General features: G+C 44.2%; 1 protein-coding gene across 1 annotated transcript in view; it reads left to right on the forward strand.

Annotated features, from left to right (window-relative positions):
* Positions 1–833: 833 nt before the first annotated feature.
* Positions 834–27605, forward strand: part of LOC311041074 (uncharacterized protein) — a gene marked incomplete at its 3' end in the record, with an annotated part of 28099 nt that continues 1327 nt past the window's right edge. The window contains exons 1-3 of the mRNA XM_084051512.1: positions 834–920; positions 1862–1961; positions 27121–27402. Of these exons, the coding sequence (XP_083907638.1) occupies positions 918–920; positions 1862–1961; positions 27121–27402 (385 nt within the window). The 5' untranslated portion in view covers positions 834–917. The remainder of the gene's footprint in view (positions 921–1861; positions 1962–27120; positions 27403–27605) is intronic.

Genomic DNA, 27605 nt, shown 5'->3' on the forward strand with positions numbered 1-27605 from the left:
GTGTTGTAGCCTTGGGTCATCGGGTGTTTCGGGTCTCGCAACAACATACACCCTCGCCCAGGTGACCCAGCCGGGGTTGATCAAGCCCCGACTTACGTCCCAGTAGCTACCCACGGTCAGTCACTCTTAAAGACAGGGCCACTCAGTCCGCTTATCCGGAACTACTCTGCCGGGACCGGGGGAGGCTCTGGCACGTTCGCTGGAGGCGAACAGTCTTCTATGTGACAGACTACTGTGTTGACTGTTACTGTGTTTTTACTTGTTGACAGACGGATGCACGCTTATGAGAAACAACAAAAATAAATCCTGGCAAAACAGTTGCGTGCATTAGCACAAGATGAGGATAAAGGAAACATTCAGTCTAAATGTATAGTAATTTGCAACTACTACCACTACTTTTGTATTTGAAACTTTAAATTCCTCTAAATATTATAAACTTTCAGGGCAGCGTAATATAAATATCATTTATGAAAAGGCTACTATTGGCTACAGTGAAGTCGGACTGAATGACTGACACGTTTTTTCTTTTTTTACTCTCTTGGTGATTATCTGGCACAGTAGTTGTGAATTAGCAAACTGGACATTTAGACTGAATGTTTCCTTTATCCTCATCTTGCGCTAATGCACGCAACTGTTTTGCCAGCTTTTATTTTTGTTGTTTCTCATAAGCATGCATCCGTTGTCTGTCAACAACACAGTAGTCTGTGCCTTGACTTCAGTGCGCTGACTCTCTCCCCACCCGCCCCCCGCCCCCTTGCGCCTTCAACAGCCAGGTAGAAGACTGTTCGCCACGTGGAGGGACTAGGCTCTGTGGATGGCCCCCTGTCCGGGCTCCTCCTTCGTCTCACCAGGTCCAGGACCTGTGCGTTGCACCAGACTCCCCCGCTACAAATATTTCACTCCGGCGTGATGGTGTCATGGTCCGTGGTGGTACTGCAGGCTCCACTGAAAGGCCCTCCTTAAAGGCCTCACCGTGTTTTTTTGGGGGGCTTTTTCCTCACAGAAGAAAGGAATTATACTTTAATACAGAAAAGGCAATGTTTTACATCAACAAAATCACATGCACAGTGGCAGTGCAGTGCTTCACATAAGAAAGTATATGAATGAACATGAAAACCGAGTGCATACAAATGCATAACATACAAAAATGACACTTGAAGGGTTACTTCTTTTTTTTTTACAAGCACTGTACTGCATCCAACACAGTTTCTGGTTGATAGTGGACAGTATTGAACCTAGTGGACAGTATTGAGCCTTTTGTGTGACAAGAAAACATGCTTAAATCCTTTTTCAACATCAATGCGTCAATGGGAAATTGTGAAATCACCTTTTTCAGCATTTTTCAATATGATCCACCACTGGGATTTCTTAGGACTTTTGATTTGTTATTAGTAACATATTTTATGAAACAAAAAAAGTTGACAGAGTGTCTGTTGCAATTTGTCCTAGGTTAACCCCTTATTATCCATAGAATGCCTTTATCAGATAGAGGATTGCATTAAGATATTAATTATATTTTTCACATAATGTTGAATACTGACAAAACATACTTTGATCCTTGGCAACTTGAAGTGTAAAAGGTTATGAATTATAATTGAAGTATTCTATGAAAAAGTAACTTACCCGGTTGACAACTTATTAACACAATGAATTACTCCTTCCTTGCTGTCTGTTATGGTTGAAGTTGAGTCTTCTTCTTAACTCATTCAGTGCCAAGTAAATAAAAAATAATTGCCGATAGTGCCAGCAATGTTTCGATTTTCTTACCTTTAAAAAAGAAGAAGAAAAAAAAACACGTCATAGGCACTGAATGAGTTAATAAATCCTAAACTCCTCTGGAATTTTTTTTTTTTTATTCCAGACTCTGTGGAGTCCAGACTGCAGGTTGCAGATGAACTCTCCAGACCCAGCCAGACCCGTTTCAGTGAAACAGGAGGAACCTGAAGACCAGCCAGACCTCAGTACGTTTCATTCTCTGTCTCTCTCTTTCTTCCTCTTATCTAGCTTCAAGGTGTTTATTGTCACACAGACATACAATACAGTTTTTAGGTGCACTATACTTTGGCAGCGGAATTATTTTTGCTTCAACAGTGTGGAATTAGATACACAAAAAATGGAATAGGATATAACGGTAATGGTAGTTATAAAAAATGAAATATTGACACATTCATAGAAAGATTGCCAGAACAGTAGAATGTTGTATTTATAAATTGGTCAGTTATGCACATCCATAGTCTGGATGATTGTTTCTGGTCATGTGGCCTTTTCAACTGCACACAGTGCCAACTGTGACTGAATGCGGGTTCTTCCAACAGTTACAGTAAATAGTCCTTTAATGCACCCAGCAAGGATGAATCTGACTGATTTTGGTGCCCAAATGCTCCACCTTTAGGCCACTCACACACAAGATGTCTCAACGTCTAATGGACAGATTTCTATAAAACTTGCTCTGCTCATGCATGTTCCCTGGAAGATGAACCCTAACCGAGTGTCACCATGACCTCTCTCATAACCATGTCCTAGTTCCCTGGAGCCAGTTGCACCAAACCTCACTAAGTTCAAACTTAGCCTAGTTAGCTTTAATGGCTTTAAAAAAGCCATTTAGACCAGGAAAGCGTCTGTGTCATTTTTAGATTTCTTTGGCTATTGAAAAATAGCAGATCTACAAGCTCATAGCGCGGCACCGAGTGCCGCGCTATGAGCTTGTAGATCTGCTATTTTTTTGAAAAATCGTGCAAATTTTAGCAAATCTTTAAATATATACATTACATTACATTACATACAGTCATTTAGCAGACGCTTTTATCCAAAGCGACTTACAATAAGTGTATTCAACATAGGTAGGGAACGAAAACTACTAATCACCAGAAGTTTTAAGTACATTTCCTGCAAAAACAAGCAACCACGAGTATACCTAGCGCTAAGGTAAAAGTGCAATATATCAGCTACCTACTTTCTTAAACAGATGAGACAAAAATGACAAAATCAAATGAGCACGAGCTAAAACAAATAAGTGTATCGACTAAACAAGATCCAATAAAACAATACAAAAATAAAACAAGAGTTCGTACAACTAGTTAACAACAAGTAGGCCAGGCAAAGAGGAAGGATAGTGTTTCCTGAAGAGGTGGGTTTTCAGCCTGCGGCGAAAGATGGGCAGTGACTCTGCTGTCCTGACATCAGTGGGAAGTTCATTCCACCACTGTGGGGCCAGAACAGAAAAAAGTCGTGACCGTGTCGATCGACCAGAAGGACCGTTGAGTGGCGAGGGAGTCAGTCGCCCCGAGGTGGCAGACCGGAGTGGTCGGGCAGGGGTGTGGGCATTGACCAAAACCCGATATTTTTTTGCCAACATTTGTAAAATATTTTTGTTCCAGCTACCCCCCCCCCAGAAGCAAAGATTTGAGTTACAAACGTATATATGTATTCAAAGATTTGCACACATTTTAACGATTTTTTTCAAAAATAGCAGATCTACAAGCTCATATATGAGCGTGTATATCTGCTATTTTTGAATAGCCAAAGAAATCTAAAAATGACAGAGATACTTTCCCGAATTGAATGTGTTTAAGCTACAACTAGGCTAAGTTTGAACTTAGTGTGAGGTGGTGCAACTGACCCCTGGAGGATGAACCCTAACATAGTGTCACCATGACCTCTCTCATAACCATCTCCTAGTTCCCTGGAAGATGAACCCTAACATAGTGTCACCATAGCCTCTCATAACCAGGGGTGCACATAACTTTTTAGGTCTGGTACGCAGAAGAGCACCTGGAGATGTGACTTGGTGCGCATGGTCCCGTCCCGTTTTGTCAACGGGGGGGGGGGGGGGGGCGGGGGGGTCAGCACGGTGCCCACCGGGCAGTTTTGTCAACGGGGGGGGGGGGGGGGGGGGGGGGGGGGGGGGGCGAGAAAAAAAGGACGCTCTGCTTCTAAATTCCGCCGATTTTCGCCGTTTTTTTTCTCATTCGCCGTTTTTTTTTCTCTTTTCGCTGTTAGATAAAGCCCCCAAGGTTGGTGCCCTGTGCTGCTGCGCTGATTTTATCCGCCAGATTGGGACGTTCACGGCATATTTTGCACCATTACGGTGCGTTCATCTCGGTGACGAGTGCCTATTAACAGCCGCTGCTGGCTGCGTGCACGCAGCGAGGCAATGCGAGGCGATGCGAGGCGACGCGAGTCATATCTCTACCCCTGTGCCTAATGGCTGTACATGGGGCCGACGGGTGCTTTAGAGTGATTGTGTGAGTGTGGCTTCAGGAAGTAAATTCCTAGCCTCGATCTCCAGGCTTTTATTTTTTATTTTTGCTAAAAAATAAAAGCTTGGAAATTCCTGTCCCAGCTGTTGGTGCGCAAAAGCGCCTCGCGTCGCCTGATGTGGTGCGCATTTTTTATTTTGGGTGCGCATGCGCACCTGCGCACCAGTTATGTGCACCCCTGCTCATAACCATCTCCTAGTTCCCTGGTGGATGAACCCTAACATAGTGTCACCATAACCTCTCTCATAACCATCTCCTAGTTCCCTGGAAGATGAACCCTAACATAGTGTCACCATGACCTCTCTCATAACCATCTCCTAGTTCCCTGGAAGATGAACCCTAACATAGTGTCACCATAACCTCTCTCATAACCATTTCCTAGTTCCATGGTGGATGAACCCTAACATAGTGTCACCATAACCTCTCTCAACCATCTCCTAGTTCCCTGGAGGATGAACCCTAACATAGTGTCACCATAACCTCTCTCATAACCATCTCCTAGTTCCCTGGTGGATGAACCCTAACATAGTGTCACCATAACCTCTCTCATAACCATCTCCTAGTTCCATGGTGGATGAACCCTAACATAGTGTCACCATAACCTCTCTCATAACCATCTCCTAGTTCCCTGGTGGATGAACCCTAACATAGTGTCACCATAACCTCTCTCATAACCATCTCCTAGTTCCCTGGTGGATGAACCCTAACATAGTGTCACCATAACCTCTCTCATAACCATCTCCTAGTTCCCTGGTGGATGAACCCTAACATAGTGTCACCATAACCTCTCTCATAACCATCTCCTAGTTCCCTGGTGGATGAACCCTAACATAGTGTCACCATAACCTCTCTCATAACCATCTCCTAGTTCCCTGGAGGATGAACCCTAACATAGTGTCACCATAACCTCTCTCATAACCATCTCCTAGTTCCCTGGTGGATGAACCCTAACATAGTGTCACCATAACCTCTCTCATAACCATCTCCTAGTTCCCTGGTGGATGAACCCTAACATAGTGTCACCATAACCTCTCTCATAACCATCTCCTAGTTCCCTGGTGGATGAACCCTAACATAGTGTCACCATAACCTCTCTCATAACCATCTCCTAGTTCCATGGTGGATGAACCCTAACATAGTGTCACCATAACCTCTCTCATAACCATCTCCTAGTTCCCTGGTGGATGAACCCTAACATAGTGTCACCATAACCTCTCTCATAACCATCTCCTAGTTCCCTGGAGGATGAACCCTAACATAGTGTCACCATAACCTCTCTCATAACCATCTCCTAGTTCCCTGGTGGATGAACCCTAACATAGTGTCACCATAACCTCTCTCATAACCATCTCCTAGTTCCCTGGTGGATGAACCCTAACATAGTGTCACCATAACCTCTCTCATAACCATCATAACCTCTCTCATAACCATCTCCTAGTTCCCTGGAGGATGAACCCTAACATAGTGTCACCATAACCTCTCTCATAACCATCTCCTAGTTCCCTGGTGGATGAACCCTAACATATTGTCACCATAACCTCTCTCATAACCATCTCCTAGTTCCCTGGTGGATGAACCCTAACATAGTGTCACCATAACCTCTCTCATAACCATCTCCTACTGTAGTTCCCTGGTGGATGAACCCTAACATAGTGTCACTTATTTGAACATAGTTACAAAGTGCTTGAACAATCAAAACAGCAATCAACAACAACAATGCAATAATGAAATAACAGTGATATATTACATTTACAATAGAACAGAGCAATAATAAACAACGTTTATCTCAAGGAGTTAAGAAGGCCATTCTGTAGAAATGGGTTTTTAACAGGGATTTAAAACTCGTAAATGATCTGGTTATCCTAGTTGCTCTGGTAGGCTGTTCCAGAGTCTGGGGGCCTTTATAGAAAAGGCCCGACCTCCTTTGGTCATCAAAGTAGCCGTATGAATCTCCAGTAGACCCTGGTCAGATGATGTAAGGGTGCGCCCTGGTACATAAGGTTCAACCAAATTACATAAACAGCTAGGAGCTAGACCATTAAGAGCTTTAAAAGTTAGTAGTAAAATCTTAAAATCAATCCTAAAGGTGACTGGCAGCCAGTGAAGTGCAGCTAAAACAGGGGTTATGTGATCAAATCTCTTGTTACCAGTGATGAGCCTAGCTGCTGCATTTTGAACAAGTTGCAGACGATGTATAATTGCGTCGAGGGCCATTGTTTTGATCCCGCCCCTTGGGAAAAAAAACGTCCTCATGGAAGCACCAGACTCATATCCACGCAGTGATATAGTCTGTCTACGCCAGGCTAGTGATGTTGAGGTTGAGTATAAGAGGATTTTTCTTCTTAACAATGAATTTTCAAAACTTTTCCATAACTTTTCCATAACTATTTTACCCCATTTCCAGGACTATAGAAATCATACAGTGCAATAATGAGACTCTAAAACCAGTGTCCCATCAATGCCCCAAGACAGACTGAGCGAAGGTGTCACGCGACAAAAAGAACAGATCTACAAGCTAAGAACGTATCAAGTAGCAATTTTTTTAAACATTTTTTTTACCACATTTTTACCACATTTTACCTGTCTTTCACGTAATGTTTGACAAAAACAATGTATTTCGTTGCTGTCGGGGAGAAACCTTTCATCTACAGTGTCACGCAAAACCGTCAAAAGTAGCAGATCTTGCTCTGCAATCATTTTTTATTTACTTGGCACTGAATGAGTTAAACATGTGTGGGAACCCTGTGGGTGAACGTTTTGCAGGCTAAAGCAGGGAGACAATGGGTCCCATTTTTTATAGTCTTTGGTATGACCAGGCCCCAGAAACAGACCCTGATGAAGACCTTTTTAGGTCGATACGCGTTGGTCATATTGCTGCCTATTGTTGCATATTTTTGCTCAAAATAGATCCTTAGTATATTTTTTCATCAAAGACGGAGTGCCATGGATTTATTTTCTTTGCAAGTCTGCAGTCCACACCATTTAGGAGTTAAGCAGTACTTCTTTGAAAACCTTTTTTGTTCACAGCCCCCAACACAGACAGATTCTTATTTAGTAACTGTTTGGTCAGTCTTAGTAGGCAATAGCTTTGCACATGGAACATGGAATATAGAAAAATGAATTTACATTTTATGAACCCAGTGTTGACTATCATGTTATTTTTCTGCTCCTAGACATCCTGCACGTGGTTGTGTGTAAAGCGGAGGTTTCTCCTGAACAGGAGACTAGGAGCTCCAGTCTGCTCCAGGAGGAACCAGAGCCTCCACACATTAAAGAGGAACAGGAGGAGCTACTTCAAAGACCAGAGGAGCCTGTTGGGTCAATGTTGACATTACTAGCAGTGAAAAGTGAGGTTGATGAAGACATCTCTTCACACTGCTCTGAAGTTGAAGTTGAGCTTGAATCTGACTCTGAAGTCACTGAAGACAGTGATGATTGGGGGGAGAAAAGTCGGGGTGTCCACTCTGGAGAAAAACCTTTCCACTGTAAACATTGTAACAAGAGTTTCAGTCAGTCATCTGACCTGAAGATACACCAGCGTATCCACACTGGAGAGAAACCTTTCCACTGTAAACACTGTAACATGAGTTTTAGTCATTCGGGTAACCTGAAAACACACCAGCGTATCCACACCGGAGAAAAACCTTTCCACTGTAAACATTGTGACAAGAGTTTCAGTAAGCCATCTGACCTGAAGAAACACCAGCGTATCCACACTGGAGAAAAACCTTTTCACTGTAAACATTGTGACAAGAGCTTTTGTTGGTCAGTTTCCTTCAAGAGACACCAGCTTATCCACACTGGAGAAAAACCTTTTCACTGTAAACATTGTGACAAGAGTTTCATTGATTCAGATCACCTGAAGAAACATCAGGGTGTTCACACTGGAGAAAAACCTTTCCACTGTAAACATTGTGACAAGAGTTTCTATTGGTCATATTCCTTCAGGAGACACCAGCGTATCCACACTGGAGAAAAAGCTTTAAAAAAGGAACAGGAGGAGCTACTTCAAAGACCAGAGGAGCCTGTTGGGTCAACGTTGACATTACTAGCCACTGAAGACAGTGATGATTGGGGGGAGAAAAGTCGGGGTGTCCACTCTGGAGAAAAACCTTTCCTCTGTGAACATTGTGACAAGAGTTTCAGTCAGTCAGGTTCCCTGAAGAGACACCAGCGTATCCACACTGGAGAGAAACCTTTCCACTGTAAACATTGTAACAAGCGTTTGAGTCAGTCATCTGACCTTAAGAAACACCAGCGTATCCACACTGGAGAGAAACCTTTCCACTGTAAACACTGTAACATGAGTTTTAGTCATTCGGGTAACCTGAAAACACACCAGCGTATCCACACCGGAGAAAAACCTTTCCACTGTAAACATTGTAACAAGAGTTTCAGTAAGTCATCTGACTTGAAGAAACACCAGCGTATCCACACTGGAGAAAAACCTTTTCACTGTAAACATTGTGACAAGAGTTTCATTGATTCAGATCACCTGAAGAGACACCAGCGTGTTCACACTGGAGAAAAACCTTTCCACTGTAAACATTGTGACAAGAGTTTCTGTTGGTCATATTCCTTCAAGAAACACCAGCGTGTTCACACTGGAGAAAAACCTTTCCACTGTAAACATTGTGGCAAGAGTTTCTGTTCGTCATATTCCTTCAAGAGACACCAGCGTATCCACACTGGAGAAAAACCTTTAAAAAAACAACAACCATTGTAACAATAGTTTTATTTGTTTGGGTAACCTGAAGACACACCAGCGTATCCACACTGCATTCACACCAAGGGGAAAAATGTCCACTATAAATTACTTCACTGGGAGGATCAAATTAAACAGCTGCATGTTGTCAGGGAGTTGGATAGACAAGTAAAAATATCATCGATATTTATACTGCTGTCAACAGAAGTTTCCATTAGGACTCGTCCTTTGGAGACATATCCCAGCTCTTTTGTTGTCTTCTTTTAAAACCTCAACAAATAGTGTTAAATGTAAAAAAAAAATATATATATATGCATTGATTTTACCTTGAGGTATTTCAAATGTGGTGTTATTCATCATTTATACAATAATAGAAAGAGAATGTGACGTCATGTAAACTATATCAATTGTATAGAACTGTTTTTCTAGAATCTTAGTTTTAATATTATGATTTAATGTCATTTTGATGTATTCTATTGCATGCACTATGAATGGCTCACTATTTCAATTATTAAATAATCAGTTAACTAAGGAAGAAATACTTTTCCACTTCCACTTCACTTTAAATAAGCTTTGAGCTTCAGCCTATGCCTTTTTGATCAATCAGCATGAACTGTTGGATTATAGTGTGGTACGTTTGGTGTAATTGTTGATGTGGATCAAAATAAACTAAACTAAACTTTGCATGTATTTTTATTACTTAAAACAGTTAAACTTTATGTATTGGCTATGATCATTATTAAGTTGTATTACATTATTAGATTGTGATAGCAAATTAAAGATGACAATGTTTTTTGAACAAATTATTTAAATCTAGCGATACGGTATGACGTTACGACGATACGTATCGTCACGTTTCAATATCGTTGTAAAGGCAACCTAACAACAAATAATTGCTAGTGAGGGATATGGTATGAAGCTTTTCCAGACGCGTGGTGTTGACAGTAAATCAGGTCTTCTCTTGAGAGCATTTAAAATGTTTATTTGGATTGCATGATGATGACAGCAAAACAAAAGCCGGGTATTTAACTGATAACTAAACAACTAACCGGAAACCGAAAATAACTCAAAACAAACTAAAACACGCACTGTATGGCTTCCCTCTGGTGATTCCCAATCCCTAATGCTGTGCACCTGGGACACCCCAAAATAGTAGTCTGTACCCTGAAATTGGCTGAGTCCCCGCCTATGCCCAGGTCAATTCAGTAGTAGTCTCGCGCAGGGGCGTAGCACCAAATTCTGGGCCCTGGGGAAAAAGATTCACTGTGGGCCCCCCTAAGATTTTTTTTCTTTAAAAAAGACCAACATTTTTTTTATTTATTTTTTGGGCCCTAGTAACTCTGTCCCCACTTACACCCCCCCTGTGACGCCCCTGGAGACTCTCGCGTGGCCAGACTGTTGCCTCCCACAATTTACAAATGTGTCTGGTGACGCGAGACTAATTCAGTAGTATCACAGCACCATCACAATACAAATATTAAACCACATCAAATTGCCTGCAACAATCGTGATATATCACAGAATTCACTTTTCAAAAACTGTGCCTTCTTCAAAACCACCATTAAAGAGCACCTGTCTGCAGTGTGTAACTGGTCCTAGTAAAGACTATAAGCTTAACACCAGAAATGACCCCCCCCCCTAGTGTTGATGATGTCTTGTATATTATTATGTCTTGAAATGCTTCGATGAATTGAATACACAGGACCACAATGGACACAATAAGCCCTTAGGGCTTTTTGTGTTATCCTTTTAGCACCATTGTATAATCGTACCACTGCACTATTTGCAAACTGTTAATAAAGTATTCATTCAATGATTAGTTGCACCATTTTTAGGTCAGCCTGACCCATTGAATGTTTTCCCAGAACATTCTGGTACAATAACCAAACTCAGAACTATTTGGAACACACGTTGCTTTGAAATAACTTGTGATAATCTTACTGTGTCACAGTCTGAATTCATCATAGAAATATTGATATAGTTACATAGTTTGAAAAGTATATGGTTAACATGTTTAATACATGGTATGTTGTTGTGTCATGTAACATGATATGTTGTATCCTGCATTTCTATGAGACGTGATCAGACCTGTGCAGCATCAACGTGCAGTGATGAAAGCTGTTGTGCCATGACTTTCTAAGCAATTCATCTGTAGATGCATTTTCCGATTAATCAGAGAATTGAGAAGGTATTATTTATTTCTCAACAAATTGATCAATTACATCAGTTTATACTATGCTGCACAACAGTGTTATGTGCAAGACTTGGAAAATATCTGAACTGCAAGCTCAAGACGGAACGCACCATGAGACGTTGTGAGCTTGTAGATCTGCTATTTTAAATATGTTTGCCTGTAATGACCTAGAATAAAAATGATAAGCATTTAAATTGATTCAGTTGGATTAACTGTTGCACTCCTAGATGGATGTTCTGGTCTCTACAGGTCAGGAAGGTCACATAGTACTGTTACTGTATAGAAACAATGGACAGTACCGGAGACCAACAGTGGGGGGCAGCAAGACGCCAACTGGCGTCTAGACAGACTCTGGTGTGTTGACTGACTGTTGACACTTTAAAATACAAAGACAACTAAAACAAGTCGTTTCTAAACAGTGTCGTCGTTAAGCAGCAGGAGGACGTTTGTTAGCAGCTCAACCACTGAAACACAGCAGAAGAAGAACTCATTCACGTTGTGTTTCATTTATTTGTAAAGCTTTTAAAACGTATTTTTGTTTAAGAATAAACTTTGAAATTCATGGAACATTATTAATTCATTTATGAGGCTTCTGCGGGAACTCTGCGGGAACTCTGCGGGAATATATTCCTGAAACATGACTGTCATACCATGACAGTCATGGAGCCACTATTATTCCTGGTTTGCGATTTTTTTTTTTACATTTACAACTGTCACATCTACATAAACGTTCAGAATTCAAATATAGAGCAAGTTACCCCAAACCACAGATGTAACAAGTTGAGGCGCACTGGTCTAAGTACCCGTATCCTTAGCTCCAATCGGAACCTCACCCTCCGCTGTATAGCTCCGAGATGAGGTTCCATATCGTTCTCTGCCGTTCGGCTGAAAAATGTCCGCACATTTGCCACTTTACATGTTTCTTACCCCTTTCTGCACATCGTATCCAAAAAGTAAAGGTATTCTGAAATGATCACAGATGTTTGAAATTTTAACTCACCATAAAATCTAACAAACGAGTTGAAAAAAGCACTTTATTCGCCTCTCTCCTCCGCCGGTTACATGTTTTTAAGACATTGCGCAAGAGTTGCGCCCATAGAGATAACATTACTGATTCCCCTACTGGTCAAATGTTGAATTGCATCTTCTAATGCATAATATTATTGAACCGGCTGAGGAGAGAGGCGAATAAAGTGCTTTTTTCAACTCGTTTGTTAGATTTTATGGTGAGTTAAAATTTCAAACATCTATGATCATTTCAGAATACTTTCACTTTTTGGATCGGATGTGCAGAAAGGGGTAAGAAACATGTAAAGTGGCAAATGTGCGGACATTTTTCAGCCGAACGGCAGAGAACGATATAGGACCTCATCTCGGAGCTACATAGCGGAGGGAGAGGTACTATATGGGGCTACCGTATCCTCCATATTGTTCAATAAAAAGCATTTTAATCCGATCAGCGGCCATTTTCTATTTTCTATTTTATTATTTGTACTGTATCAGAGTGCAGTACACCTGCCAACCAATAGGGTCGCGTAATTAAAAGCATCGGAGAAATTCCAAGAAAATGACTTGCGGTCAGATTAAAAAGCTTTTTATTGAACAATACGGAATATACCGATACTTAGACCTGTATGCCTCAACTTGTTACATCCGTGGCCATGGGGAGCAGCACTTTATATTTTAAATCTGAACGTTTATATAGATGTAGCAGTTGTAAATGTAAAACAATCGCAGACCAGGAACAAGTGGTTCCGTCACGCTTGTGACAGACGAGCGTCATGTGAACCATGGCTACGGGAATAGTGTGTGTTTCAACCCGGACGAGAGAGAGAGAGAGAGGCACGGCCGGGGACCGTGTCCGTCCCTCTCTCTCGTCCGGGTTGAAAACACACCCATTAGAGCCAAATAAACAGAGCAGAGAGTGAACGAACTGATACAGAGAAAGTCTGTGTTATAATATAAGTTTGCAGTGAACAAACCTTTGTGTAACTTCTGTCTGAGTGTGTCTTTGTGCGACAGTCTGTGTAAAGAGTGACAGGCTGGCACGTTGTGAAACGAGAGGAATTTACACACGACGTTCAAAGACTTTGCTTTGTTGTTGTTGTTGTTGTGGGCTAATGCTAATGCTAATGCTAAGCTAGCTTTAGAGGTGTTCAAGTGTGTTTACTACCAGGATACATTACTGAGGAAGGTTTGTTGTTGTTGTTTAAAATAAGAATTTAACCCCAAATTGGGGAAGTTACTCGCCCAATTGACAAGTGATTACTATGTTAGTCCTATTTTAATGTCTGTTATTGTTGAAGTTAAGTGTAAGAGACGTCTCTCTTAAAGTATTTGTAATGAAATCTTCTTTATATTTAAATTTTATTCCACATTTTTGCAATGATACTGTCCAAATATCTAATCAATCACACCCTATGTAATCGTAGATCTCCCTTTGGAAAGGTAGGTAGAGCCGTGGCCAGTGGATACAACTCAAACAAGTGTCTTTTATGGCGTTTTATTTCTGTTTCATTCACACACAAACTCTCACACACATATCTAACACTATACTGGTCGTTACAACGGTAGTTAGCAGGTTATAAACCTGCAGATAAAAACATAGAACATAGCAATCATTACCGACATGAAATACATCTTCACAAGGTATAATATATATATGCAAGAAATAAGTTATGTCGTGTAAGGTCGGAGCTTAATTTTACATACCATCTGCCCACCGCGGCTCTTCTTTGTTACTGAGATACTAAACCAAAAACCCCGGTGCTAGGAAAGCTGACGCATGCGCAGTACACTTGGTCACGATGGCAGGCATAACAAATAGCTTAAAAAACCCTCAGAACGTTAGATAGTAAATACATAAATCACCCCACTACTAGGACAATACTTTCTATGCGCGGATTAAGCCGCTAATCTACCTAAATCTTAATGAAAGTATATAATTAAATCACGCTAAACCGGAAGTGCGTCATCACTCCGTCATTTCTGAACAAACGGTCATTTACCACGGGATGGCGCTAGAGGGCCATATAAGTAGTTACATGTCAATAAACACTCCACCCTCATCATAATCATAGATTATTCCACACCTCCCACTTGGTCCTATGGCTTTAAGACCCAAGAGGACCACCACCCATAACTCCCTTAGTCCATGCATTTGAAACATTTCTCCAAGGGAAAAATAATGGGCACTAGGCCGTCAATATTGTCCGTAAAAGGCGCAAAACAGTGTCTGTAAAAAACGCAAAATACGCGAAATATTGTCTGTTAAAGGTGAAAAATATGTTACAAAATGGTGGGATCCAACAGTGTCTGTAAAGAAAACGCAAAATACGCGAAATATTGTCTGTAAAAGGTGAAAAATACGTTACAAAAATGGTGAGATCCTTCTCGTGGTCCTTGATGCAGCATACAATCCTTTAAGCGCAGCCCTAGCAGATGCAACAACGCACAACTGCCAACTAAACATACAGAAGTACAAGCCCGCACAGAGGTGGGCTTAGACCTCGGTCATGTCCAGTCACAGTTGTACCAAGTTGCACCGGCACGGAACTGGCCTTACCGAAACACACCGCCAACCTCCAGGGAGGATGGCAGTGGGGAATCTTTTCTTCTTTTACTGCTCTTCTACTGGTAGAAGAACCACCAGCCTCCGAACATCCCTGTGGAGGATGGTGGACGGGCAACTTGCGACGGGCTGGTCACTCTTGGAAGGGCTGGTGCCGGCAGGAAGGCTGTGGCAGGTTCTCACCTTCACGTCTCGGACGACACCTTTCTCATCAGGAAACGCCTCCACGACTCGACCCAGTCTGAAACGGCCTCTGAGTGCGTTCTGGTCAGCGAGCCATACCAGGTCTCCGACGGTGACGTCCCTGGCAGGGGTGTGCCACTTCTTCCGGATGAAGAGTCCTGGACCTGCTAGCTGGCTCCACCGTTTCCAGAACTTGTCCACCTCGATCTGGATCGCTCTCAGACGGACGTATGGGTAGACAGTGGATTCGAACCCTCCGGGGTCGCCACTGGGCCCTGCGCGCCCCAGCAGGAGGGAGTTGGGGGAGATGACCTCAACGCTCCCGTCTTGCAGCTGGGTCAAAGCGCCGATAGGCCTCTCATTAGACAGGTTAGCGGCCAGGTATAGAAGCGTCTGGAACTCCAGTGCCGTCATGTTTCCTTCTTCTCCCACGCTGCTCATCGCTCTTTTCATTACATGAACTGCTGCTTCTGCAGCGCCATTTCGGTGTGGCGAGTCGGCTGGGTGGAATACCCACGTCCAATCTGTGCCAGTCTCGGCAGCTCTCTTTTGGACTTTTTCCTTGTCGACACTTGCCAGGAACTTGTAAAGTTCTTCCAATACTGGCTTAGCTCCAACAAAGTTGGTTCCCTGGTCAGACCAGAGCTTCTTCGGATGGCCTCTCAGGGCAGTGAAGCGTTGAAATGCTTTCAGGAAACCTTCTGTTGATAGGTCTTCTACGACGTCAGCATGCACCGCTCTTGATGCCATGCAGCAGTAGACAATGCCCCAGGCTTTCTTGCTAGTCCTTTTCTTCACTGCATCTCTGATGGTGTAAGGGCCGAAGAGATCCAACGTTGTGTATTCAAAAGGTGCAGCTGGCGTTGTGCGCTCCGGCGGGAGGTCGCTCATAACTTGCTGGCACATTTTTGCCCTGTTCTTCCGGCAGTGAATGCAGGAGTCGATTACTTTTCGAGCAACTCTTGGTCCTTGCACAATCCACGCCTTTTCCCTTATTCGTAAGAGGGTACCAGCTACTCCCTCATGGTTGGCCCGGTGGGCTTCTTCAGCCAGAAGGATGCTAACCCACTCCCCGTAGGGAATCAAGGGCACTCCGGGCCGTCCTTCAGTCATGGTTTGGACTCGGCCGTGGCACAGTAACAATTTAGAAGTTTTCTCCACACGGACTACAAGCCTGTTTAGTGTAGTTTCAGGAAACTTCACTCCTTTCTGAGCTGCCAGGCTTAGTTCTTCGAAAGCAGCTTGACGTTCAGTCACTGTCAAGGCCTCCCACTTTACTGGTGTGCAGGTTCTCTTCTTCCGCGATAACCAGAACTTCACTGCTCTTCTGACGAAGCCGATCACATTACAGAGCTTGGTCAGCGTGCTGTATTTTCTTGGGTCAACTTGGTCCACAAGCGCAGCGCCCCAGAGCTTTTGGGGAACTTTACTCTCTTCTGAGGGAAGGGCTGTCGTGTCTGGAGACTTTTGTGGCGCTCCGTCGTCCGTCTTTTTCTTCTCATGACTGTCAGGGGGAGTCATCAGCTTGGCCTGTGCTCTCGTAGTTACAGCTGAGAAGGACTTTCTTTGGAGCTTGCTCACGACGTCTCTAGCAACAGCCACTACTTCGGAGGCGGATTTCATGGGCCATTCTTCTTCAGGATCGGCCAGGAAGTCAGGACCATTTTGCCATACAGAGCTCTCTTTGAGCAGTTCAGGGGTGCAGCCGCTCCTTGTCACTAAGTCAGCAACGTTCAGTGCTCCAGGTATCCACCACCAGTCTTCTACGGGGCCAGCCTTCTGAATCTCCCCAACTCGATTAGCAAAGAACGTCTGGAACCCGTAGCTTTCTCTTTGGATGGCACCTAGCACCGTCTGGCTGTCTACAAAATGGAACCATCTCTCCACTTCCAATCTTCCATGCTTCAGCACGTAGCCCTTTAGACGAGAGGCGAATACAGCTGCACAGATTTCGGCCTTGACCGCGTCACCCCTCTGGTCAAGAGGGGCTAGTTTTGCCTTTGACTCTATCAGTCGGGTGACTACACCATCGGATGTCCTCCACCTTAGGTACAGTACAGCTCCATAGGACTCACAGCTTCCATCCGAAAACGTGATACCCCAGGGCTTCCCCCTCCAGCCGGAGGGCGTGATGCTCCTGTGAACTCCTTGAATAGCTCTACTGCTTTTTCACGGAGGTCATCAGACAGTGGTTCATCCCAGGTGTCTCTCGTCAGGTTTCCGGCCTCCTGGAAGGCTCTCCTCACGAGAATCACTCCCTTTTGCTTCATTGGTGTTGCGAGACCTAGAGGGTCGTACAGTCCAGCAACTTGGCTTAGTAGCACCCGACGTGACAATGGGTTTGGCGTCATCTCCACAACTTCCTCTTCGCTCAGGTCTTCTCCAGTCCTCATCTTCCCCTTTCTTCTAGAGAAGTTGATGGATACCATGACAAAGAGCTTGTCGTCACGGACGAGGTAACCCACCCCTAATGCCTTGTTGTCTTCTTCTTTGAGCTGGTTAGGAAGAATCAGTGTTTCAGGTTTGGATTCTGTAGCATCAATCCTCCCACTTTGCCCAGACCGGACCCAGGGCTTGAGGTGGAAGCCTCCTGTCTTCAGTATAGCTTCAACCCCCTCCAGGATCTCTTCAAGTCTGCTGGGGTCATTATTTGATGCAAAGATGTCATCCACGTAGCTGTTCTCCTGAATGACACTTCTTTCATCCACAAGGTGGGAGAACTGAGGAAGATTGGCAGTCTCCCTCATAGCCACTTGCGCTATGCATCCGGCTGGCTTATCTCCCATGTTCACCCTTACAACGGCATAGTCTTCAATCGTGTCCTGTGGTGAGTCTCTCCACAGGAATCGGTGAAGATGGACTTCTTGCTCTTCCAGCCAAACTGAATTGTACATCTTTTTGATGTCGCCGATAGCAGCAAACTCTCCCTCCCGGAATCTGAGTAATACTGCCCGAATGGGGTTTAGCACGTCTGGACCCTTTAGCAGGATGTTGTTCAGGCTCACTCCCCTGTATTCTTGGCTGCTGTCCCAGACGATACGCACTGGCGTGGTAACTGAATGGGGATTGGGTGCTGTCAGATGACTCACCCACCACACTGCTCCCGGCCACTCTTCCATCATGGACTTTGTCAGCTTCACCGCTGCTCCTCTTTCAATCATTTCGTGGATCTGCCTGGTGTAGGCTTCTTTCCACTTGGGATCTTTTTCAAGGCGCCTCTCTGTTCGCAGGAACGTTGCTTCCACTACTTTGCGGTTGTTGGGGAGTGATGCCGGATCCTCCTTCCAGGGGTACTTTGCATCCCAGTGGGGCTCTCCACTGTGCTCATCCCTTTCTTTGAAGGTCAAGCCTGCTTTTATACGCTCCATCTCCCTTTCTTCAACCAGCGTCATCTCCTTTCCTCCTGGAGAGCATTTCCCGCAACGACAGCCCCCGCATGCAGGGTTACATGCTGCTCCAATGCTGTCCATCTTCAACCAACTTATGGCATCGGTAGCGCTTGCAGCGGTAGTTGCCTTTTTCACATTACCCACAGGCTTTGAGACGTTTAAAAGGTGTTCCTTTTCCACATTGCCCACAGGCTTTGGTACATTGGAAAGGTGTTCCTTTTCCACATTGCCCACAGGCTTTGGGACATTGAAAAGGTGTTCCTCCACCCTAATGGCTGCCGTCCTCATGGAACGAGCAAAGTGTGTTAATGAATGGCGTGTTGTCACCTCCACCTCTTCAAAGAGGTCCGGATGCACACCACTCACGGTCTTGCCCAGGGGACCATCCCACAGCACTAGATCACCGATTCTATGCAGTCTTTGCGGTGCTAGTCGGCCTTCGCGAGTGCTGATGAGAAGTTCAATCTTCTCGGGACGGGCCAATTCTCCTGGCCTGACCCTTGGGAAGAACTGCTCCAGTTCTTCTGATTCCACCACTCGATCCACTTTGGCGATGTCATCTAAACCGTAGCAGATCATCTCGTGGGATCTTAGGGTTCCTCTTGGGGTCCATACTTTGATTGCCACAAGATATCTCCTTGTGTCGACCCTTACCTCCATCTTCCCGACTCCAGAAACCACCAGTGTGATTGGTTCACCAGTCAGTCCGAGTCTTTTAGCGGCTTGGTGCGTGATATAGTTGGTGTCGGAGGCGAGGTAAATCAGGGCTCCAATATAGTCTCCTCCTCTTGTTGTGACATCCACAAGCATCATGAGGACCGGTAGCTCCTTCTCCACCAGACTGTTCTTGGAGCATACTTTTGAGGTTGCCTTGTTAGTGAAGGCTTTCTTAAAATCCTCCATCTCTCTCGGACTCAACTTAGTTGCAAGTCTGGCTGCGACGGCTTCCTGTTCCTCTGTCAGGCCACGAGGCCCTCTCTTCTTTTCGACCCTGGTCTCCCTTCTGGTTGACGCCCCTTTCCCTGCTGAGTTGGGACAGATGAGGAAATGATGGTATGCAGGAGCGTCCTCCCCTACACACCCTTCCTTTTGGCAGAGGAATTTCTGTGCATCCGGTAAACATACTCCGTCAGCTTCGTGAACCCACAGGCACCTGACACACGCTTTTGTCTTCTTTACCTGGGCTTTCTTAGCTGACAGGTTAGCCTGCCTGAAAGCTCGGCAGCTGAAGAGTCTTCCTCCATGTCCTCCATTCCCACACATGTTGCACAGTTCTCGCCGGGGCTCCCTCCTGATCTCACTCACTGCTGTCTTGGTGAATGACTGCTTTTCCTGCCATCTCTGCTAGCCTTTCGAGGATCCCCTCCTCCTCTTTCAGAAACGTTAAGAGCTTGTCGAAATGATTCCCTTGGTTGACACCATTCATGGCGTTCTGCTCATGGGAAATCCATTTCCTCTTGACCTCCGCGGGAAGTTTCCCTACTATCCTATTGATCATCAAAGGATTTTTGATGGCCCCCACCATTTCCAGGTCTTCTAGATCGCGCAGTGCCCTTTCCACCGTCTGGATTAAGGTTATTGCCTTCCTAGGCTGGTTGCCCTTCACCGCAGGCATTTCCTCCAGTTCCTCCAGGATCACCTGAGCAGTAGTGCCCTTGTTTCCAAACCGGTTATCCAGGAGTCTAAAGATATCCATTGACGTTCTGCATGTATCTAATCGAAGCTCTGTCTTCAGTGCCCCTTCCAGGCTGTCAAGTAGGTGAGCCCTCTTGCACACTTCTAACCCTGAGGGTTCTGCATGTCCCTGGAGTTTCTCCCAATTGTTCCGCCAGTTCCAGTAGGTCCTTCTGTCCCCGGAGAACATAGGCAGACTAATCGGCTTCACCTTGACTTTGGGCCTGTAGTACTGGGCGCTGCCATCTCCTCCAGATGCCATGCCTGACCAACCGTGGGATTCAAACGCTGCCTGCGGAGCTTCAGTGACGCCGTGCTGTCCTGTACGGCCACTCTGCTGATGTGGTGGTATGCCTGAGGCTGGGAAAGACAAGCGCGGAGTCCCATCGTCTCTCAATGGTGTTGAGGACTGGTGCTGCATTGTCCAGGCCGGAGCGGGTGGCCCCACATATGCACGCTTAGGATAGACACTGCCACTGGATACAGCAGGCCGGTCTTTAAGGCTATGCACTTGCGGGCTGGCTGGGGTTGTAGTATGCTTTGACGGGTCGTTATGTCCCTCATCTACCACCACCACTGACGATTCGTCTTTCTCGTCAGCTCCCTTAACCTCCCTGAGCGCGGCCCAGTCTTCCAGTAGCACTTCTTTTTGGTCCTTTAGGATCCTGTAAGTAGTCTGCATCTCCTCTGCTTTATCCACAGGGACAACGGCTAACCACTCATTCATCACTTGTACAAAGTCATAGAGTCTCCTCTCTAGACCTCTCCTCTCTCTCTCTCGTTGCTCTGCGGATGCCGCCTGCAAGCTACGCACCTGGACCTTCCCCAAAGCATCATCAAACTCCCCCCTCAGGATTCTCACATTCGGTTCTGCACAGCGGGTCCATAGTTCCGCCCGGACCCTCTGATCTGTGTCTTTGAGCCTTTGTCTACCGGCAGCCCTCTTCGTCTGGACTTCTGCAATCGCTCCTGCGTTTGCGGTCTCATCCTCCTCTTTTAAGGCTATCTCATATGCATTCCAGAACCCCAAGAGTCTCTTCCACTCATCCTGGAGTGCTTTTCTCTCTCTGTCCAGTTCCAAGGCTGGCGCACGATCAATAGCATCGTCGATCTGATCTGCTATATTCCCGTATGTGGTCACTGCATTGATTAGCTTCTTCTTTATGTCACCACTTGACCCCATATTGCTTTCCGTCTTATTGCTCCCCTCTACTGGCTTTCAGCGCACATATAGGGACCCCGGAAGCTTGATTACGGCTCACTAAGTAGCAGATCGCAGCAGAGAGCCAAATAGCAGCAAAGTCAATAGCAGCAAAGTCAATAGCAGCAAAGTCAATAGCAGCAAAGTCAATAGCAGCAAAGCCAACAGAGCGCTGCTGCGGCTTCCTTACAGTGTGTTGTATCTTCAACAAGAGACAATATAGCATAGCATCCTCAGCATGGCTTTCTAGCAAACATCCAAGAGACAATAGAACTCAGCATGCAGCAGCGTAGCATAGCATCCGTAGCGTAGCCTTCTCTAGCAAAACATCCAAGAAACAATAGAACTCAGCATGTAGCAGCGTAGCATAGCATCCGTAGCGTAGCCTTCTCTAGCAAAACATCCAAGAAACAATAGAACTCAGCATGTAGCAGCGTAGCATAGCATCCGTAGCGTAGCCTTCTCTAGCAAAACATCCAAGAAACAATAGAACTCAGCATGTAGCAGCGTAGCATAGCACCCGTAGCGTAGCTGTCTAAGCAAAACATCCAAGAGGCAATAGAACTCAGCATGTAGCAGCGTAGCATAGCATCCGTAGCGTAGCCTTCTCTAGCACAACATCCAAGAAACAATAGAACTCAGCATGTAGCAGCGTAGCATAGCACCCGTAGCGTAGCCTTCTAGCAAAACATCCAAGGAACTAGCACTTAGCATGTAAGCAGCAGCATCCACAGAAAAAGTCACTTTACGTCTTTTAGCTTACAGCCTTTCTCTCCTTATGGTCCTCAAGCCTTCTTTACCACTGTTAGTCAATATGAGCGCTATTTTACTTCCCTTTAACGGCTTCTCCGCCGTGCAGCGTCGAGTGAAAGTGGTCCGGTCGTCACGTCCGCTTTCTCCCCGCCGTCTGTTCCACACGTTCTCCTCCTCCGGAGGCGACGATGGTTTATAACTGTCCAAATATCTAATCAATCACACCCTATGTAATCGTAGATCTCCCTTTCCAAAGGGAGATCTACGATTACATAGGGTGTGATTGATTAGATATTTGGACAGATACATCACATGACTATATGTGTATACATAGTACATGACAGTACATGGCGGTTTCGAGGTCAGTGCTTTCTTGTGGGTTTTCGATTTTTTTAAGTCCCCTTCGGCTATCCCCCTGCTTCTAAATACCCTCCCTCCCTCCCTACCTTCCCACCCACCTGTCCACCCCTTACAACTAGAAGAGAAGAAAAGGGAAAACGAAAAAGAAAGCATTAAGAACAGAAGAAAAAAAGGGGGGGGGGGGAGAAGGGAGAGTAAAAAAAGAGAGAGAGAAGAGAAACAAAGGGAAAGAGGGAAAACAGCACATTGACTCATCCTCGAATGGTGCGTGCCGTGCGCCTCATGTGTTGCGAGTACCTCACAGTCCACACCCCCAAATTCCGGGTGGTCTATCTACTCAAGTGAAATGTTCTGTAGTTCATCAAAGTGAGAGATGAGAGGCTGCCAGTGTTTATAAAAGTTTTCAACCGAGCCAAGGGCAGCAAATTTAATCTTTTCAAGTTTCAAAAATGACATTAAAGGACGACTTCACCACTTTTCAACATATCTTCATATAATAGGTCCTCACTAATGCTCATGATAAAATGATACCATTTTTTTCTACTTGGTCTGTGTCTCATAGGAGGGCTGTGGACAGTCCAGAAACCCGTCTACCAGTGACATCATCGTTAGGCAGGATTTTTTTTCCCAAAAAGATTACAATTTTTTAATTCACATTTTTATTAAGGCGAGAACAATGGGATCTATTATTGCATTGCAACTTTCCAGGAATACAAAGCCTGCAGTTTCTATTAGCTTGGATTCCCCATCGATGATGTCACTGGTAGATGGGTTTCTGAACTGTGTACAGCCCTCCTCTGAGACAGACTGATTAGAAAAAAATTGTACCATTTTATCATGAGCGTTAGTGAGGACCAATTATATTAAGATATGTTGAAAAGTGGTGAAGTTGTCCTTTAAATCCCGCAGCCAGGATGCGTTTGAAGGAGGTAAGTGGGTTTTCCATAGGAGGAGGATTCGACGAGGAGCAATTGAAGAAGCAAATGAAACTATATTCTTTTGTCTGGTGTTCATTCGGGTCCCCTCTTCTGGGACACCAAATATAGCAATGTAAGGTGATGGATCCACATTCAGTGCTAATATTTCAGAGATAACATCAAAGAAAGATCTCCAGTATTCCGTCAGGCTTGGACATGACCAGAACATATGAGTCAGATCGGCTGGTGCCTGAGAGCATCTGTCACAGGCATCGGAGAGATCTGGGTATATTCTCGATAATCTAGCTTTGCTATAATGTATCCTATGAAGTACTTTGAATTGGATGAGACATAGTCTCGCACAAGAAGAGGCTGAGTTAATAGTTTTTAATGCAGCGTCCCAAAATGTGTCTGACAAAGTGATGCCCAGTTCCCACCCCGATTTGATCTTATTCAAAGCGGGAGGGTTCGGTGCCGAAATGAAATCTGAACTCACTTTTAATTGCTTCATTCCAGACTCTGTGAAGTCCAGACTGCAGGTTGCAGATGAACTCTCCAGACCCAGCCAGACCCGTTTCAGTGAAACAGGAGGAGCCTGAAGACCAGCCAGACCTCAGTACGTTTCACTCTCTGTCAGTCTCTTTCTTTCTTCCCTTTTTTCCTTCCTTCAATGTGTTTATTGTCACATACAAATACAATACTATTGCCAGCTGCACTATTGACAGTGAAATCATTGTGCTTCATCAGTGTGGAGTAAGATAACATACACATTAAATAGGATAGAAAGGAAATAGTAATTGGGGGGGAAAAAATACAAATACATTCAAAGAAACATTTCCAGAGCAGTACACTGTTATTTAGAATTGTTCATTTATGCAAATCCATAGTCTGGATGATTGTTTCTGATCATATGGGCTTTTCCGCTACACATTGCACACAGTGCCAACTTTGACTGAATGCAGCTTCTTCCAACAGTTACAGTGAATAGTCCTTGGCTCAAATGCACCCAGCAAGGATTAATCTGACAGATTTTGGCGCTCAAATGCCTTTCCTTTAGCTCCACTTTTAAGCCACTTGCACACAAGATGTCTATAAATCTAATGGACAGATTGCCATGAAGCTTCCTCTGTGCATGCATGCTCCCTGGAAGATTAATCCTAACAGAGTGTCCCAATGACCTGATTCTTCTGGCGCCACCATCAGGCCAAAACAGTGACTAGAAAATAAGGCTATTTTGCCTTTACCTTCAGCAAATATTATTGTTATTCTTGACACCAAGGGTCTCCAGTTATTAACCCATTAAGACCGGGAACGCATCTGTGTCATTTTTTTTTAATTTCTTTGGCCATTTAAAAATATCAAATATACAAGCTATACGAGCTTGTAGATCTGCCATTTTTTGGAAAAACACGAAAACGTGTTTTTGAATACATATATAGATTTTGTACTAATGTATTAACTGTAATCTTTGCTTCTGGGGGTCCCTGAAACAAAAACAAATTAAATGGGGTGGGGGTCCACAATTTACATATCATTTTGGGTGGTCCTTGACATGGTGGTCCTCATATTATAGAAACATAAGTTTAAAAAAAATAAAAAACACATTTGACATTTTTAGAATCCCCAGAAGCAAAGATTTGAGTTATAAATGTTCTTTTAAAAATAATAATATATATATTCAAAGATTTGCACACATTTTCAAGATTTCTTTTCAAAAATAGCAGATTTACAAGCTCATAGCGCTGCACTCGGTGCCGCTCTATGAGCTTGTATATCTGCTATTTTTGAATAGCCAAAGAAATCTTAAAATGACACGAAGCGTTCCCGGTCTTGGATTAAGGTCCTTATTCACTTGCTTCATTTCAGACCAGTGTGTTGAGTCCAGACTGCAGGTGAAGATGAACTCTCCAGACTCATCCAGGGACATTTCTATTAAACAGGAGGAACCTGACGACCACCCACACCTCAGTAAGTGGAAACACACAAATGTGTGTGTTGAGGAATGAATTGCTATAACGAGTAAATATGGGCGAGGGGCCCGACTTGAGTGAAGGACTGAATTTACCCAAACATCCTCTGATCATCACAAACGTCATCACAAATTGACACAGGGAAGCACAAACGAATGGGGCACACAATTGACAGGTGCTTGTGATTGGTGCGGGGTAATGAGTCACTCCATCTGCCAATTGTGTGCCCCAAACATTTGTGCGTCCCAAAGGAAGTTTAGATATATTCAGTCCTGCACTCATTCCCTCGCCCGTACAGAAAGCCGTCCGTGTGCAGCTTGTGGAAAAGTGGAGATATTTGACTAAACACACGTTTTCTGGCAGAACTTTCAAATGGATATGAAACTAGAGGACAATATCTGACTCCAAGTCTTAGGAATTAATTATTGGGTGTGTACAGACGGAGTTTAGAGCACTTTTACGCCCGCGCAGGTCGTGACTACACAGCGCGTCGTCCAGAATGATCAATGACTGTGTATTGGGAATACATGAAATGTATGTAAGATCACAGACATGTATCCACTGTTTTTATGCCTACTAAAAAGTACTCTGACGAAGGCTGGATAGCCGAAACATTTGTCCTTCATTGTAAAGACATGGAGAAGTCCTTCTGAGTGCGACCCATCACTTATCAGATATCAGATATCGCACCAGAGGAGTCAGAGTGCGGTGGCAACAAAAAGTGAATCTGCTCAAAAGTAGACCAATCACAGCTGATGTCATCAAACTGAAGCACCTCTGGCCATGAAATCCTGCAATACCTGGTTGAAACCTGGGTCATAGTTTAGAATCTATTCATGTCAATGGATTTTTATGCCGTGGCTCTGTAGGAAGCGTGACATCTAGAAATGGGTCTGTTAGTCTGATTTGTGTGAGATAACACAAATCGTTGTCTCAGCTTCTTGATTTAAAATGTAACCACATGAAACCTAGCATCCCTATTCACGGGTACCATTTGCTGAAAATAGCTGATCTACACACTCACAATATCTCACTAAGTATAGAGGTTTAAGTCATTCTATCAGATATGAAAAACACTTCCTTGGTCTGCCTTGGCATTGTGCAGAAATTTGGTGCTGATCGGTACAGCGGTTTGTGTAATTCACCCTGAACACAGAGACAGACAGATTGCACGGGTGCATTTCGCCTTTCCGACATGTCGCCTTTCCGACGTTAACGAACCCTATACCTAACCCTAACCGCACGCGGAAGCCACTAGTCGGAGTGACGAGATGTCGGAATGGAAGGAGAACCCCACTGAACACAGAGACAGACAGATTCATAGACTCACAGACTGAACACAGAGACAGACAGATTCATAGACTCACAGACTGAACACAGAGACAGACAGATTCAAAGACTCACAGACTGAACACAGAGACAGACAGATTCAAAGACCCACAGACTGAACACAGAGACAGACAGATTCATAGACTCACAGACTGAACACAGAGACAGACAGATTCAAAGACTCACAGATCCATTACTAGAACTACGACCCAACTTCATGGGTAGAGATGTTTCTGTTTCATGATGTCATGCACTGTGATTGGTCTACTTTTGAGGGGAAATATATACATACACACTTTACATACAGGCAAACCCTGTTATATAGTTTAACATTGTTTCATAATTTAATGATTAAAATTAGCTGTTTATTCAATTGTTTGGTAAAGTAACTCAATACTTGAATTCAAATTACAAATACAACACATGTATTTTGCCTAAACCTTGCTAAAAAATTTTTTTTAGTGAAACACCTGTACTAACCTGTAGTTGTTAGTCAATGTTTGGTCAATCAAAGTAGATGATAGCTCACGTTGTACAGGGAACACGTACAAAGGATAAATATATGTACATTTTAGGAATCCACTATTCACTATCATGTTATTGTTCTGCTCCTAGACATCCTGCACATGGTTGTGTGTAAAGAGGAGGTTTCTCCTGAACAGGAGAGGAGCCCCAGTCTGCTCCAGGAGGAACCAGAGCCTCCACACATTAAAGAGGAACAGGAGGAGCTACTTCAAAGACCAGAGGAGCCTGATGGGTCAATGTTGACATTACTAGCAGTGAAAAGTGAAGATGATGATGAAGACATGTCTTCACACTGCTCTGAAATTGAAGTCGAGCTTGAATCTGACACTGAAGTCACTGAAGACAGTGATGATTGGGAGGAGACCAGTGGAGGTCAGTCAGTGTTAAATGGGGTGGGGAAAACTGGGAGTTGGAATAAAAGAGGTAGATGAAAAATACAAATAAATCAGAAATATTAACAGGGGAGCCGTAATTCTCCTAAACAACGGACTAGTTTGATGATGGAAGCTTTCAAGTTGTATGTGTACTCACCAATTTTAACCTGCCTCTCCCCTTCTCTCCTCCTCTCTCTTGCC

Source organism: Gymnoscopelus microlampas (genome assembly GCF_963454915.1).
Source record: "Gymnoscopelus microlampas genome assembly, chromosome: 24".
NCBI classification, from domain to species: Eukaryota; Metazoa; Chordata; class Actinopteri; order Myctophiformes; family Myctophidae; genus Gymnoscopelus; species Gymnoscopelus microlampas.